General features: G+C 38.8%; 1 protein-coding gene across 2 annotated transcripts in view; it reads right to left on the bottom strand.

Moving 5' to 3' along the window:
- Window positions 1–1504: 1504 nt before the first annotated feature.
- The window catches only part of LOC146835003 (spermatogenesis-associated protein 6-like), a 352234-nt gene continuing 337400 nt past the window's right edge, over window positions 1505–16338 (bottom strand). For both annotated transcript variants that reach the window (XM_085602664.1, XM_085602665.1), the window contains exon 9: window positions 1505–7306. In XM_085602664.1, the coding sequence (XP_085458790.1) occupies window positions 7123–7306 (184 nt within the window). In that variant the 3' untranslated portion in view covers window positions 1505–7122. The remainder of the gene's footprint in view (window positions 7307–16338) is intronic.

The following is a 16338-nucleotide window of genomic DNA, read 5'->3' as shown; positions in this document are numbered from 1 at the left end:
GATGTTTGATTTCCATTTTCAGCCTCCTCGTGAGATTCCCTTGTAGGACTTTGTAGTTCTTTTTGTCAGTTAGGAGGCGTAAACATTCCAGTCTGAAGTCTTCGTGAATTTGTAAGATTATTCCTCCCCTTTTACTTGCTGGCTTTATAAGCACTCAAGTTTGCTCTCTTAGTTCTTTCAGGGCTGCTGATTCCATTCTTGTCATATTGTGGTATGTCGTTTTGCTCTATTCTTTTTATGCATCAATTTCATTGTATACTGCTTGTTCGAAGGTGATTGTATCTGCAGGGATCATGGATGTAGGGGGCAGAATACTGATTTCAATTTCAGGCCAGTACCCCCTTTAGGACTGGTGTCATCTGCAGGGCTTTGTTTTTTCGAAGAAGGCTTTTCATTTCAATTTTCTGTAAAATTCAGCCAATTCACAATGGAGGCAGAATTTGATGAGCTGCAAGAACAAATCCTAGTCCTTAGTTAAGTACTTGTTTCTGTGAATCCGTCAGAACCCATGATGAAAGGCTGGTTATTATGTTGAACCTCTGCTCATCCCTGGTTGGTTGTCTCTTGACATGCTCCGGGTGTTCACTCTCAATTGTGGGTCTTACCAATGGACATGGTTCTCTTTTCTTCCCCTGCCTCTTTCTCCTCGCCATAAAAATAGAAACCTCTGTGTCTGGACATAGAGGATAAGTGGGTTCAACTAATATCCACCACTGCTTTTGAAAATTGACCAGGACTTCCAATATTAAAAACCACTATTGGTGCTAGGGGGTTCCTGAGCCAATTGTAACATCACCATCACACGCACCTTCACAATTACAAGAAAAGCCAGCTCTGCTGTAATCAGGCATCGTAGCACAACTCGGAAGCATTCCGCAACCAGGGCGGGAAACCACAAATGAAGCATGTCACTAACAAGGTTGGTGAGTGACGGTTCTTTAAAAACACCCTGTGGGTTCCAAGGCACCCTAGCTTTAAGGATTAGGAGAAACCTGTCATTCCAATGACAGTAAAGTAGGTAGCAAACTCATTATTTTTTGTTATATTAGTTATTGGTATGGAAGGCGAACAAGTTCTCGTTTACCTTTCTCTCTCTCCCTGTTGTCTGAACCTGTTAAATTGTCAGTAAAATTTTGCTTCCACCCATCAAAGCATACAACATGGTGTAATGGATCAACCCACTCTGCTGACTTGATCCCTGCACTTTGAGTGATTGCACAAAGCCGGGCGTCTCGTTCACATCCGACTAAAAACATATCCATTCCCTTCAGTTTTAAAGCTAGTTCAAAGAATGCTTTTAATTTTTTTATATGGACACTAAAAATACCAGTTATTTATTTTGGCTGCATTATTTTTCAAAACTGACACTGTAACATTGCACCTGCCTGTAATTTGAGCAATTGGTTAGGTGAGGATTTATTTTTGTCCCCTTCACAAATAATAATATTAAAATGATTGGCACAACTGAAAGGCCTGCAGTTTAAAAAGCATCTTGGAAAACAGCTGCATCTGTGAATATTTTTTATTTATTTAACTTTTTATTACAAACATGCAGGTTTCATATTGAGGCAAAGGCATATTGTCTTTATTTCCTTTTTATTTTTGTAGCAAAAGCATGCAATAAGAAAAATAATAATTACAGCAGCTTGCCAAGGCCAGACCTATTGGCTTTGCAAATGATTGTTGTTATATTTATTTATAAAGCTACACATCAAAGAAGCAAAGCAAAGTTATTAGCTATCAACATTGCTCCTACATTAATACACACATTTGAATGTTTGCATACCATACAGTATTGGCAACTTCAACATCCTTCATTCATTCCAGTAACCACGTCTTAGTTTTCCCTAAAAGGGCACCATTCAGGGAACATCAACTGCTTGTCTTTCTGTGGTTTAGAATTCAGGCATCATTATTCCTCCAAATATTGGAAACAAAGTTAGCACAAACCCTATGATTCTAAAATGTATTGGTAAATACCACGTGTACTTCATCCTTTCAGCTTATTACACCTTAAGAAACAGATTAATGATAATGACAAAAAACACCTTTTTGTTAATAATGTATACTTTCCCTCGGGGGTAAATGATTTGGCAAAAGTAGAACTTAGGAAGAGGCAGCATCTCCACGGACGTGGGGTATGTCCCTAGGGTACAGGTTTGTTATCCTCTGGTTAGAGGTTGTTCATCTTAATCTCCAATTTTAAATAAAAAACTCTTGAAACCAATGATCCACTGGTCTTCTTTTATTTTCCAATTAATTCTTAGTAATGTTCATATGTTGACATCATACATGTAGTTTCAGCACTACTTTTCCCAGCATGCATTTCATATATCCCAATGCATTTCGGCCATGCCAGGCCTTTATCTGGGGATATTCTAGAAATAATGAAAAAACATCGTTTAATATTTTGAAGGGCCACAATGAATATGTAAACGCCAACGTAAATATATAAAAAATCATAAGATTTCTAATGCATATAGGAAGTCATTTCTCTTGAGTGAACAGTAGATTAACTGTTGTAATTCCAAGTTCGGGGTTGGAGCTATACATCCTTGTGGATGTTATCGTGAGTCAATTATGGTCAACTGCTTATTACTTACGATTGTGCTCGTCTTTGTGCATTTAATTAGTGCTATCGCTGTGTTTGGGCAAACAAAAAAAAACAAGTGAAACTCTGTGCAATAATCGCGTGTGTTTTTTGATTGTTATTTCAAGGTGATCATAGTGCTTCCGGATAACCTTAATTGACCGTGCTTTAAATAAACGAAAAGAACTCATGCGGAGGTGATGCTTGCTAGAGGCGGCTATTGATAGTTCGAATATCGTGCCCTGAGTAAGCGGTTTGTTTAAACGCGTTAGTACACCTATAGGGGTTGCTCGGTGTGTTCATGCTTACTGTGACTATGGGCAGTTCCAAAGCCAAACACGGTGATTAAATGTGCATTTCATAAGTTACTTACTGTTATGGGCAAGTGGTCAAATTTCGATTCGCGTTCCCGGTTGCTTCCCTGGGAGACGCCTCGGAATTCAGAGGATTAATAAATAACGGACTACTCGTAAGAAATCATAAAAATAGAAAGGTGGACTAAGGTTTGTGGACTCATGCTATCTGTGATAGGAGGATACCCTTGTGGAACGGAGTGACAACTTTATAAGAGAAACTTTATAAGAGAAACGGTTCTCAACTCAAAAGTTCACGCGAATATCGTTTTACACATGTTATGAGCACATATGTGCAGTTAATACAAAATGTGAGCTAAATTATAACGGGCTGAAAAATTAAATATGGAGGTGTATAAGTACATTTAACTTCAGGAAATATTTTAGAGTGATGCAAGGTGTTCATATATAACATATAAATTCCATTCGGTCGTTTAGCCCATGTGGTTTAAGTGAGTTGAACAGTCGTATCCAATAGTTCTCTCTTTGTAAAAGATGAGTATGGTTGTCTCTACCCTCTTTTCTTTTAATAGTTTCCAGAATGAAAAATTTCAGTTGCCAGATGTTATGTTTGGCTTCTATAAAATGGTGTGCTATGGCCGATTTTAGTTGTTTAGTCCTTATGTTACTTTTATGTTCATTTACACGTGTTTTGAGTTTTCTTTCCGTTTGTCCCACATATACCTTCCCGCAGGGACATTTCAGTAGATAGATGATGTTTGTAGAATCGCAGGTTGCGTTTACTTTGAGCTTGATGTTATGTCCTTTCATAGGATGTGGTATGTTTGTTCCTATAATAACATTGTGACAATTGTTGCAGTTCCAACAAGGAACCGTCCCTTTACATGTTTTGGGAAAAGCTCGAAGTTCGGGTTGTCTAATGATTTCCCCAATGTTCTTTCCGCGAGTGTATGCGAAGATAGGAGCTAAATCAAATATGTGGTTGAAGTCCGGTTCAAGTGTCAAGATTGGCCAGTGTTTTTTAATGATCTTCTTGAATTTTTGACTCATGGTAGAAAATTTGGACACTATGGTTGTGCGTTCTTGAGTGGATTTCTCTTTCCAAGTTAACAGTTCTTCTCTAGAAATTTGTTGAACTCGGGTTTTGGCCTGCTGTAGTATTTCCTCCGGGTATGCCCTTAGTCTAAATCGTTGCATCATTTCATTGGTGCGTTCTGTGTTGGCTATAGGATCGGACACAATCCTTTTTACTCTTAGAAGTTGAGAGTAAGGTAAATGTTGATGGAAGCTCTCATAGAGCAGGGTGTTGTTTCTGTCAGTTGCTTTCCTGAATAGATCTGTGATGAAACCATTATTTGTTCTAGTGATTCCTACGTCTAAGTATGTTATGGATTGTGTCTGAATTTCATGGGTAAATTGTATTCTTTCATCAGTATGATTGAGTTTATTGAGTTCATTTTCAAGCTCCAGGGTTGATCCATTCCATAGGACAAAAATATCGTCTATGAACCTCAAAAACATTTTGGTATGTTTTTTCCAAACTGGTGTCGACAGTATATGTGTCCCTTCAAATTGGTTCATTACTATGTTGGCGTACGAGGGAGCTGCGCAATTTCCCATGGAAGTTCAGTTTTTTTGTAGAAACCAATCCTTTTTTCCATTTAAAATAGCTGTGCATGAGAGTATATTGTAAAAGTTCCATGAGAAATACTTTCATCTCGTCGTTGTAGTGTGAGTGTAGTATTGCTTGTTAAATTGCATCAATCCCCATTTGGTGGGGTATGGAGGTATATAAGGACTTCACATCAATTGTGGCCATGAATACATTCTCTCCTTCAGGTTATTGTGATTTCATTAATCTTGGTCAGAAAGTCAGTAGTGTCCTTGATGAAGATTCTCATTTTGTTCACAAAGGCCTGTAGGTATTCGGTCTAGAAATTTTCCTGTGGGCTCATGTAAACTTCCTTTAGTGGAAACTATAGGGCGCAAAGGGGGATTGACAGGGTCTGTGTGAATTTTTGGTACCATGTATATAACTGGACTTTTTGGGTTGGTTGGTATCAAAAAGTTTTTAAGTTTTTCATCGATTGTGCCTTGATCTACGGCTTTTAGAACGACGACTTTTAGGGCTTCCCAAAATTGATCCGTAGGGTTGGTGTGAAGTTTCATATATGTGTATGGATCCGACAGGTGTTCTTCTACTTGATCATTGTAATAACTTGTATTTAATACCACCAACGCGTCACATTTGTCTGCTTTTTGGCATGTTATAGATGTGTTCTGTGCTATTCCTTTGAGAATCCCATATTCTTTTTGGGTAAGGTTATGTCGTTTGGGTATGGATTTGAAATCCAGTTTATATAAATCCTGTTTTACCAAAGATTCATATATATCAAGGGTTTTATGGCTTATAGGGGCCATGAATGTACTCTTTGTTTTTAAACCCATTAGTTGGTCTCTGTCTGTTTTTTGTTGATTGTTCACGATGTTATCAAAAAAGTGCCGGAGTCTCAATTTTCTCATTAGTTTAAAAAAACGAATTTCCATCTCCAGTGAATTTGTGTGGGTAGTGGGCACGAACGATGTTCCTTTTTGAAGAGTTTTTATCTCTAAATCCGTGAAGTGGTAGTCAGATATGTTTATCACCAGGTTATCTGGTGTATTCATTTTTTTGATTTGTCCTTCTTGGCCGTGACTGTCCGTGTCTGAGGGTGTTCTTTCTCTTTGTCTTTTTCCTTTGCTCTGCCTGGGTCTTCTCTTTCGGTTGGGCCTAATTCTAAAAAAGGCCCTCTGGATGTAGAAGGTTGCTGTTGTGTGTTGTTTGCTCTTGATAATGGGGGTGGTTCTACGGTCTATCTAGATTTATTTGAACCATCACTCCCTGTTGAGGAGGTGTCTGTGTTTTGGGTATATGGCTTTGTCTGTCTTCTCTTGGCATAAATGTCTGCCCATGTATAAACTTCCCCGAGTTTATAATCAATGGTGTCTCATCTAAACTTCCGAATCTTTCTTTCGTTTACTTCCTGGGTGTGTTTTGCCAGTTGTTCATTGATGTTTTTTAGCTCCTTGTCCCAATCTTCTATTGACATCGATTCACTGAACTCTGATTTAAATGTTGATATTTCTTTAGCCAAGTCTTCCAAGATACTAGATAATTCCTCTATTATTAACAATATCCAATCCAAGGAACATTTGTTTAATATGGCGAACCAACGGTCTTTAAATTTCTGTACGTTTTTACACAAAGATGGCTTAAGCTGTATTCTTAATCCTCGTGGGATTCTTTGCACTTTATGCTACTTTAACATCGTACTTGCATGCAGTCTCTGATTTATTTCCTTTTTAGACAAATATAATAATTGTCGGATATTTTGTTCTTTTGAACGGTGAGTTGCCCAAACACAGCGATAGCACTAATTAAATGCACAAAGACGAGCACAATCGTAAGTAATAAGCAGTTGACCATAATTGACTCACGATAGCATCCACAAGGAGGTATAGCTCCAACCCTGAACTTGGAATTACAACAGTTTATCTACCGTTCACTCAAGAGAAATGACTTCTTATATGCATTAGAAATCTTATGATTTTTTATATGTTGGCGTTTACATATTCATTGTGGCCCTTCTAAATATTGAGCGATGGTTTTTCATTATTTCTAGAATATCCCCAGATGAAGGCCTGGCATGGCCGAAATGCATTGGGATATATGAATTGCATGCTGGGAAAAGTAGTGCTGAAACTACATGCATGATGTCAACATATGAACATTACTAAGAATTAATTGGAAAATAAAAGAAGACCAGTCGATCATTGGTTTCAAGAGTTTTTTTATTTAAAATTGGAGTTTAAGATGAACAATCTCTAACCAGAGGACAACAAACCTGTGCCCTAGGGACATACCCCACATCTGTGGAGATGCTGCCAAATCCTATTTAATTCACTCAGGTTCAGTGAGTGAAACCTGGGAGCATGGATCACCTTGAGTATAAAACCACATACAAACTAACGGTTGTGCACGCATTTGTATTATATTATAAGTAGAACTTAGACATAATTAGAAGCAAGTAAGTCTTAAAAGATTGTTGCCTGAATAATACTGCACTTATAACATAATTAGTAATGTGATTGAAAATATAAAAAGTATCTCTATTTGAGTCGTAAAAAACAATTCTAAAAAAGTCAAGTAAAAGCAATGCATTACATCTGCTGCTTAAACTAAGATGTATGAAACGACTTTCTTCGTATATTTGCATCCGAAGCATTTCTATACATGTTTCTGTAGATTTTTTCTAGACTGTCTTCAAAAATAGCCCGGTGACTTTTTCCTTTGTACTCAGCAGCACGGTTGGACCAGTATTCACCGTTGTCCAGATGAACTGAGGTGTTCTGCTGGCACGATCTATGAGAAGGACAGCAAAATATTTCTATTAATTGTCTAGAATAATGAAATGTAAACTTTTGATGACATTTTAATTACTAAATGCGTGTAATGTGAAACTCTTATAATCACAATAAGCTTGGTGATGCTAACTGTATATCCTTCTATCAACCTGATAATGGGATCGAATGCCCCTTCACAACCTGGTTTCCATGGCAACCATAAAGCGGGTCCACAAAAAAGGATCCATTGATTAATTCCTCTGCTTCTTTAAGTGATGGGGCTTATCTCAGGAAAACTGAGGAATAAGAATAAAATATTTAAAAAAAAGAAATCATAGGCATAGTAAGGCATCACTATTTTACCATGTCAATCCTTCTGATCCTGTGAGAGTCCCTTTTGATTTGAAAGTAATTTAGGCATTGTACATTCCCTGTGGCTCAGCGTTGCTCTCAAGCAAGGTTGGTGATATGAATTTGTTGGCAACTATTATCATAGCATGCACCCGTTTCTGCATCGCTCGAGTCTGGATAGATAATGTCAGCCCTAGTGTCAATGAGTTCTGGGTCTTACTCAGACAGGTCTGTGAGATGGGACTTGCTTCGGCCAAAACTAAAGGGCCACGCTCTTGGCTTAAATTTAATCTGGTCTGGACCGGTCTCCAATGGGAGTAACGAGGCACTTTTCATTTATAATAAGCTCTGTCACGGCCCTATGACAAATGCTTTTTTCATTTTCCTTTCTTGTTGTTTTTTTCTCTCTGGGAGAACGTTATTTCTTAAATTATGGCTAGGATTGTTTTCTTCCACACCTGATTTAATTGTCGCCTTTCCCTGACTACTAAGTTAAAAATACAGATTTATCTCTTGTTAACACTTCTAATGTATTTATGTAATGTTTGTCTTACTTTTGGCTAAATAAAAATCTTACAAAAAAACAAAGAGTGTTCCTTTTGATTTCAAAGCAATTTATGCATTGTGCCTTCCCTGTGACCAGGCCCCCTGCTCAGCGTTTCTCTCAAGCAAGGTTCAAGCTCTACAAATACTAACACAAACATCTTTTTATAAAGAAATAAGAAACGTGTGCGCATATGATATTAGTGATTAAAGATGCATGCTGTAAAACTACTCATTAAATGGTCACAGTTCTTTGGGATTTAATTTGGATAAGTCAAGAGTAACAATTGGTGAACGGCAGACAGATTCAGAAATATAAGAGAAACATTTTATGTTGGTGCATTTATAAGATTTAGCATTATGCCTTACAGTAGAAAGTGACAGCACATTCTTAGAATCTCTCTATTGGGGACAACAAAGAAATTCGAAGCCAAATAGGATGTATACTGGAAGAGCGAGAAAAAAAAACACTAACTTAAAAACACCAAGAAGGTGACATACATGAAAAAACCAGACTATGATCCGATACAAACATTTTTTTACATTAGCATAACAGGAGTATAGATGGCAGATATTGTAGGGAGGGAGAAATTGTTACAACTGGGATGAAGAGAAGTGAAAGGAAACACATTTTGGTGAGGCATATGATGAGGTAAACATCAGTTCACACATTAAAACATTATTGGACTATGACAGCTAAGTAGTTATGGATCCCCATAGAGAGCATTTGATGTTAAACATGCTCCTGTTCCCGAAAGCTATAAAACACAAACAGGCCCACCAAGTGTGAACAGTATTTCCTTGCACTTAGCACTCAGTTGATGCCTATGCTAAAAGAGATTTTTAGCCATCTGTCGTTAAAATCTACATCCCTTGTAGCATTCACAGCCCAGGGCAAAGAATAAAAGGTAAGAGCCACCATATCTGCTATGTCGTTGAATATCTCCTTGAGACTTCAGACCACAATTGGCACACCAGTCTGCAGAGAAAGCGAAAAGGAAGGTCACAATTTTTTGATCTGTAATTCCATATCAATCCAAAGAGAGTCATCCTAGCTTATGCATCCTACTCAGTGTCTAAGCAGTTCAATCACTGTGAAGACCTTTTTCTGAACAATGCTGGGCACAATGTTAGACGCAAACGTCTATTTACAGGCCGTTTCCCATGTACACCTGAGAAGGTTGTAATACTTTTCTTCATCTCGAACTCTATTGTCCATTTATTTTGAATCTTATTAGTTAAAGTATTTCCTAATGTATACATTTTGAGGCCAAATGGTTGTCTCTTCATAATATATCTAAAGGATGAATCAATTAAAGTTTTGTTTTAGCTTCGATTTTTTTAAACTGCTTTTTAGTTTTCTTTAACTTTACTTGGAAGTCTCCTCTGCTTTAGACATCCAACGCCTTAAACATTATTTACACATTATGCAGACCTGGATGCCCAGTGCCTAAACTGAAGTTCAAACCAGGCAAGACAAAATTCCTTTTACTTGCCAAGAACAACAAAAAAGATACAGTACAAACCTGGCTCAATGAAATGAACTTTGTTGGCCTTGAACCCCAGCTTCACTGAATACCAAGTCACTTGACTTCACCTTGGACTGCAACCTCATCCTCAAGTAACACATTGCCAAAAAATCAAATACGGCCTGGTACCAGTTCTCTCTCCTAAAGAAAGTCAAACTGTTTCTTCCAGAAAACAACTTCAGAACTGCTGATCCAGTTCTCATACTATCTCAACATGGTGGTGGTAATGCCCAACTCATGGCGTCCAACATTCCACCTTCAATGACATACTACACGCCACAGCATGTCTCATCCAGGTCCAGAAGAAATATGATCACATCAACCCCATCCTGATTAAATGATATAAAGACCCCTGAGCACGCTCTCCAATTCATGAATATACCAATCTGTTTCAGTCATTGTCAACTTCCTCAGGGCTAAATGGTACATAATACAGATCCACTGTTATTCCAACTCCATGAAAAATATTTTTACACTACCACACCACTGTGCAATCACTAAATAAATCTGTGAGGAGCTTCAGCCACATACGAATTCAGTTATTGTCGACTTACTCAGGGCTAGATGGTACATAATACAGATACACTGTTATTCCAACTCCATGAAAAATATTGTCACAATCCCACACCACTGTGCAATCACCAAATACATGTGTGAGGAGCTTCAGCCACAGAAGTATCTGGTATTTCTTAACAGAATAGCAATATGCCATCCAAGTGAGAGTATACAAGCATTCATACAGCATTGTGTATGCATAAATACTCCAAACACTCAGCATGCAAAGAATTTTAAACACCTTGACAAGTTTTCTGAGACACAATAACCCTACTTCCAAATGTAAGATCTGTAGAAAAACAACAGTGCTCCCAAAATTAGTTCTGTAGTCTGATCACAAATATGTAGAAAACAAGAGAATCCCGAATCTCTCAGCTACAAAGTTTTACAATGATTCCAACTGTTTAAAAATATTGATATTTACTTCTCTGCCCTCTACTATCGATATCTCAGAAGTTTGTTCAATCTAGATAGCAAGGAGGGAAGAAAATCCCATTCTTACATAGCAGGGATTGAGAGGGTATTTTCAAAGGTCTTTGTGTCATTTTGTGGGATACCCTTCTTATGAGTGAATTGTTGGTTGTTCCCTATGGAGCGCCTAAGTTTATATGATAAGGAATCATGCTGTTGACAACACTAGGGAAGTGTGCGCTGGTATTAACTTAATCACCAAAATCAAGGAGCCGTCCGGATGGAACTGCATTGGCTCTCCTTGCTGGACCACACCATCATCTACACCAACTGTATTATTTACAAAGCCATCAAAACCAGCACCCCACTTATCTTGCGGACAAGCTCACCATCTGTGGTGGTTCTCAGAAAGAAAACCGACAGCTAGGAAGCCATCAGTATGCAGACTAAGAAATTGTATTTAAAAAAAAAAAGGCAGCAGACCTTTTCTACCTGTATAAAAGGAACAACATCCCATCAGGACCACTCCAACACTTGTCCAATTTAGAAAAGAGTTGAAGACTCACCTCTTTAACGGACACTACATCACCATGCATTGACCGTCCACAAACAGTTTCCTATCCTGTTACTCATTGTCTTTATACTGGTCTTTGACCATGTACAGCCCTCCACTGCCTTTTGACTAGGTTTGCACTGCAGAACTATCATAAATATAGATACAAAAGCCCACACTAGGTAGGAATAAATGTATACCACATTCAGTGACTGAAACAGTTATGTCTCAACGTCCTCAACCTAAACATCAATGATATAAGAAATAATTTTGACATATGGCCAGAGGAGCAAAGTTCCCTGTCTTTAGGTCATTTTTCTAAATGACAGGCTTGATTTAGGAAAACAGGAGAGCAACGTCCTCAACCGATACAAACATTTTTTTACATTAGCATAACAGGAGTATAGATGGCAGATATTGTAGGGAGGGAGAAATTGTTACAACTGGGATGAAGAGAAGTGAAAGGAAACACATTTTGGTGAGGCATATGATGAGGTAAACATCAGTTCACACATTAAAACATTATTGGACTATGACAGCTAAGTAGTTATGGATCCCCATAGAGAGCATTTGATGTTAAACATGCTCCTGTTCCCGAAAGCTATAAAACACAAACAGGCCCACCAAGTGTGAACAGTATTTCCTTGCACTTAGCACTCAGTTGATGCCTATGCTAAAAGAGATTTTTAGCCATCTGTCGTTAAAATCTACATCCCTTGTAGCATTCACAGCCCAGGGCAAAGAATAAAAGGTAAGAGCCACCATATCTGCTATGTCGTTGAATATCTCCTTGAGACTTCAGACCACAATTGGCACACCAGTCTGCAGAGAAAGCGAAAAGGAAGGTCACAATTTTTTGATCTGTAATTCCATATCAATCCAAAGAGAGTCATCCTAGCTTATGCATCCTACTCAGTGTCTAAGCAGTTCAATCACTGTGAAGACCTTTTTCTGAACAATGCTGGGCACAATGTTAGACGCAAACGTCTATTTACAGGCCGTTTCCCATGTACACCTGAGAAGGTTGTAATACTTTTCTTCATCTCGAACTCTATTGTCCATTTATTTTGAATCTTATTAGTTAAAGTATTTCCTAATGTATACATTTTGAGGCCAAATGGTTGTCTCTTCATAATATATCTAAAGGATGAATCAATTAAAGTTTTGTTTTAGCTTCGATTTTTTTAAACTGCTTTTTAGTTTTCTTTAACTTTACTTGGAAGTCTCCTCTGCTTTAGACATCCAACGCCTTAAACATTATTTACACATTATGCAGACCTGGATGCCCAGTGCCTAAACTGAAGTTCAAACCAGGCAAGACAAAATTCCTTTTACTTGCCAAGAACAACAAAAAAGATACAGTACAAACCTGGCTCAATGAAATGAACTTTGTTGGCCTTGAACCCCAGCTTCACTGAATACCAAGTCACTTGACTTCACCTTGGACTGCAACCTCATCCTCAAGTAACACATTGCCAAAAAATCAAATACGGCCTGGTACCAGTTCTCTCTCCTAAAGAAAGTCAAACTGTTTCTTCCAGAAAACAACTTCAGAACTGCTGATCCAGTTCTCATACTATCTCAACATGGTGGTGGTAATGCCCAACTCATGGCGTCCAACATTCCACCTTCAATGACATACTACACGCCACAGCATGTCTCATCCAGGTCCAGAAGAAATATGATCACATCAACCCCATCCTGATTAAATGATATAAAGACCCCTGAGCACGCTCTCCAATTCATGAATATACCAATCTGTTTCAGTCATTGTCAACTTCCTCAGGGCTAAATGGTACATAATACAGATCCACTGTTATTCCAACTCCATGAAAAATATTTTTACACTACCACACCACTGTGCAATCACTAAATAAATCTGTGAGGAGCTTCAGCCACATACGAATTCAGTTATTGTCGACTTACTCAGGGCTAGATGGTACATAATACAGATACACTGTTATTCCAACTCCATGAAAAATATTGTCACAATCCCACACCACTGTGCAATCACCAAATACATGTGTGAGGAGCTTCAGCCACAGAAGTATCTGGTATTTCTTAACAGAATAGCAATATGCCATCCAAGTGAGAGTATACAAGCATTCATACAGCATTGTGTATGCATAAATACTCCAAACACTCAGCATGCAAAGAATTTTAAACACCTTGACAAGTTTTCTGAGACACAATAACCCTACTTCCAAATGTAAGATCTGTAGAAAAACAACAGTGCTCCCAAAATTAGTTCTGTAGTCTGATCACAAATATGTAGAAAACAAGAGAATCCCGAATCTCTCAGCTACAAAGTTTTACAATGATTCCAACTGTTTAAAAATATTGATATTTACTTCTCTGCCCTCTACTATCGATATCTCAGAAGTTTGTTCAATCTAGATAGCAAGGAGGGAAGAAAATCCCATTCTTACATAGCAGGGATTGAGAGGGTATTTTCAAAGGTCTTTGTGTCATTTTGTGGGATACCCTTCTTATGAGTGAATTGTTGGTTGTTCCCTATGGAGCGCCTAAGTTTATATGATAAGGAATCATGCTGTTGACAACACTAGGGAAGTGTGCGCTGGTATTAACTTAATCACCAAAATCAAGGAGCCGTCCGGATGGAACTGCATTGGCTCTCCTTGCTGGACCACACCATCATCTACACCAACTGTATTATTTACAAAGCCATCAAAACCAGCACCCCACTTATCTTGCGGACAAGCTCACCATCTGTGGTGGTTCTCAGAAAGAAAACCGACAGCTAGGAAGCCATCAGTATGCAGACTAAGAAATTGTATTTAAAAAAAAAAAGGCAGCAGACCTTTTCTACCTGTATAAAAGGAACAACATCCCATCAGGACCACTCCAACACTTGTCCAATTTAGAAAAGAGTTGAAGACTCACCTCTTTAACGGACACTACATCACCATGCATTGACCGTCCACAAACAGTTTCCTATCCTGTTACTCATTGTCTTTATACTGGTCTTTGACCATGTACAGCCCTCCACTGCCTTTTGACTAGGTTTGCACTGCAGAACTATCATAAATATAGATACAAAAGCCCACACTAGGTAGGAATAAATGTATACCACATTCAGTGACTGAAACAGTTATGTCTCAACGTCCTCAACCTAAACATCAATGATATAAGAAATAATTTTGACATATGGCCAGAGGAGCAAAGTTCCCTGTCTTTAGGTCATTTTTCTAAATGACAGGCTTGATTTAGGAAAACAGGAGAGCATCTTCCTGTCAACCTATAATAGCACTTGGGCGGTCCCAGATTCTTTTTTTTCTAATGTATAAATTTAGACTATTTGGATTTTCTAGAACAGGAACAATATGCATTGGAGTATTTATTTATTGAACAACCAGAACTCAGAAATTGTGTACAATAAAGTTCAAACAGTGAATATTCAGTGCTTTGATTTCCGATGTATTCTTTTCAAAGAATAGCATGATGCATCAGAATGTGCCATGACAATATTCAAAGTACTGCTGATAGAGGCATCAACCTGGCAGAAAAATAACATCAAATCATCAGCATGGACAGCCAATATGTATACATCCCCTCTTACTGGGATCATGTGTATCCAAGTTGAAGACATTCATTTTTGGAAAAGCACTGTAGGGCGAAGAGGAATAATAAAAGTGACAGTAATTGTCCCTGGCATGTACCCTAATGTAATGGAAATAATTTTGAACAGATTCAATTCACCAGTTTCTAGGGCCAGGACACAAAGCATGAATCGAACACCAACATTAAACCATTTTAGGCATAGGGCCAGCTAAAACTCTCTGTTCCTAATAACAAGTACTGGCAAAGCAAATAGGTCTTGCCTATGGGAGAGCTACAGGCTTTGTCAATTTCTTTTAGCCATGTTGTACAGCAGCATGACTGAAAGTTAGGCAAAAAAAGCTGTGAATCACCAAATGCTGAACGCAAGAGTCAGTGATCAGTTTTATCAGGTGGGATTATTCTTTCCCTTAAAAAAATGTGTTGAATTATCTTATGTCCGAGCTGAAATTCACTGTGTTGTCTCCGCTTGCAGAAAGCACCAAAAAGGCCATACAGAGCAGGGCCATCTGTACCTTTGTAGCACCTTGAAACCCACTGGCAAGAGTTTTCACCACTCCTTTCCTGGCAGGACAGGAGGGGGCATGCAAAAAGGAGGGCAGGTTGGACAAGGCATGTGACAACAAGGACACAGGACAAAAAATGTAGGAGGGGGAGGGAGGAAGGGGGTGCAGGTAAAGGAAACACAATTACCTAGAAGGGGGAGCAGTGGAATGACACTGGGCAATGGAAGTAGTACTTGGACATGCTCCAGGGTAGGGACAAATACCGCAAGAGGAAATGAATCTGGCATCTGCTGACCAAACAGAAGCAAGCAAAGGAGTGACGATGAAGTCAATCAATGGTAAGCAATGGGTGGGCTTTAAGCCCCTTGTGAGTATCAAAATATCTCATAAGCGACAGCACATACACTGTCTCAGGCGAGACCTAAAGTATAGGGTGTGGAGGGGGAAAGGGAGGGTTGAAAGAGGCAAAGGTGTCACACAAACATAATGAAGGGCATAAACAACCGACAGTGCCCCAAAAACATTTAGGTGCGCTAGGGTGAAGACAGGAGAGTGTTTAAGGAAGGGGTGTGGATTTATCCTACCTGAGGGGAAAACAGCCTTTACTTCTCAGGTAAGTACCACCCAGGTAAGTATTTGTACCTTTACCGCGCAGTACTTTACCACACAGGTAATTGTTTTTTTATTAAATAGCATACTTTTTATTTTTAAAAAGTGATTTTACGGTTCAGAGGTGGGTAGAGGTAAAGAGAGGTAATGGTGACTAGAGGGTTCAGAGGTGGGTAGAGGTTAATTGAGGTGGAAGTTGACTTAAGGGCTTAAGAGTGGATAGAGGTAAAGGGAGGTGAGGGTGACTTGTGGGCTCGGGGATGGGCGGAGGTGAGGGTGACTTGAGGGTTAATTGGTGGGTAAAAGGATGTGAAGGTGACTGGAGGGCCTAGAGGTGGGTAGAGGTAAAGGTAGGCGAGGTTGACTTGACTGTTCAGGGGGGTGTAGAGGCAAAAGGAGGTGAGCATGACCTCAA

The sequence above is a fragment of the Triturus cristatus genome, chromosome 4_2, assembly GCF_964204655.1.
Source record: "Triturus cristatus chromosome 4_2, aTriCri1.1, whole genome shotgun sequence".
In the NCBI taxonomy this organism is placed as follows: Eukaryota; Metazoa; Chordata; class Amphibia; order Caudata; family Salamandridae; genus Triturus; species Triturus cristatus.
Note: the sequence above shows the minus strand (reverse complement) of the source record. Positions and strands in the feature narration are given on the sequence as shown.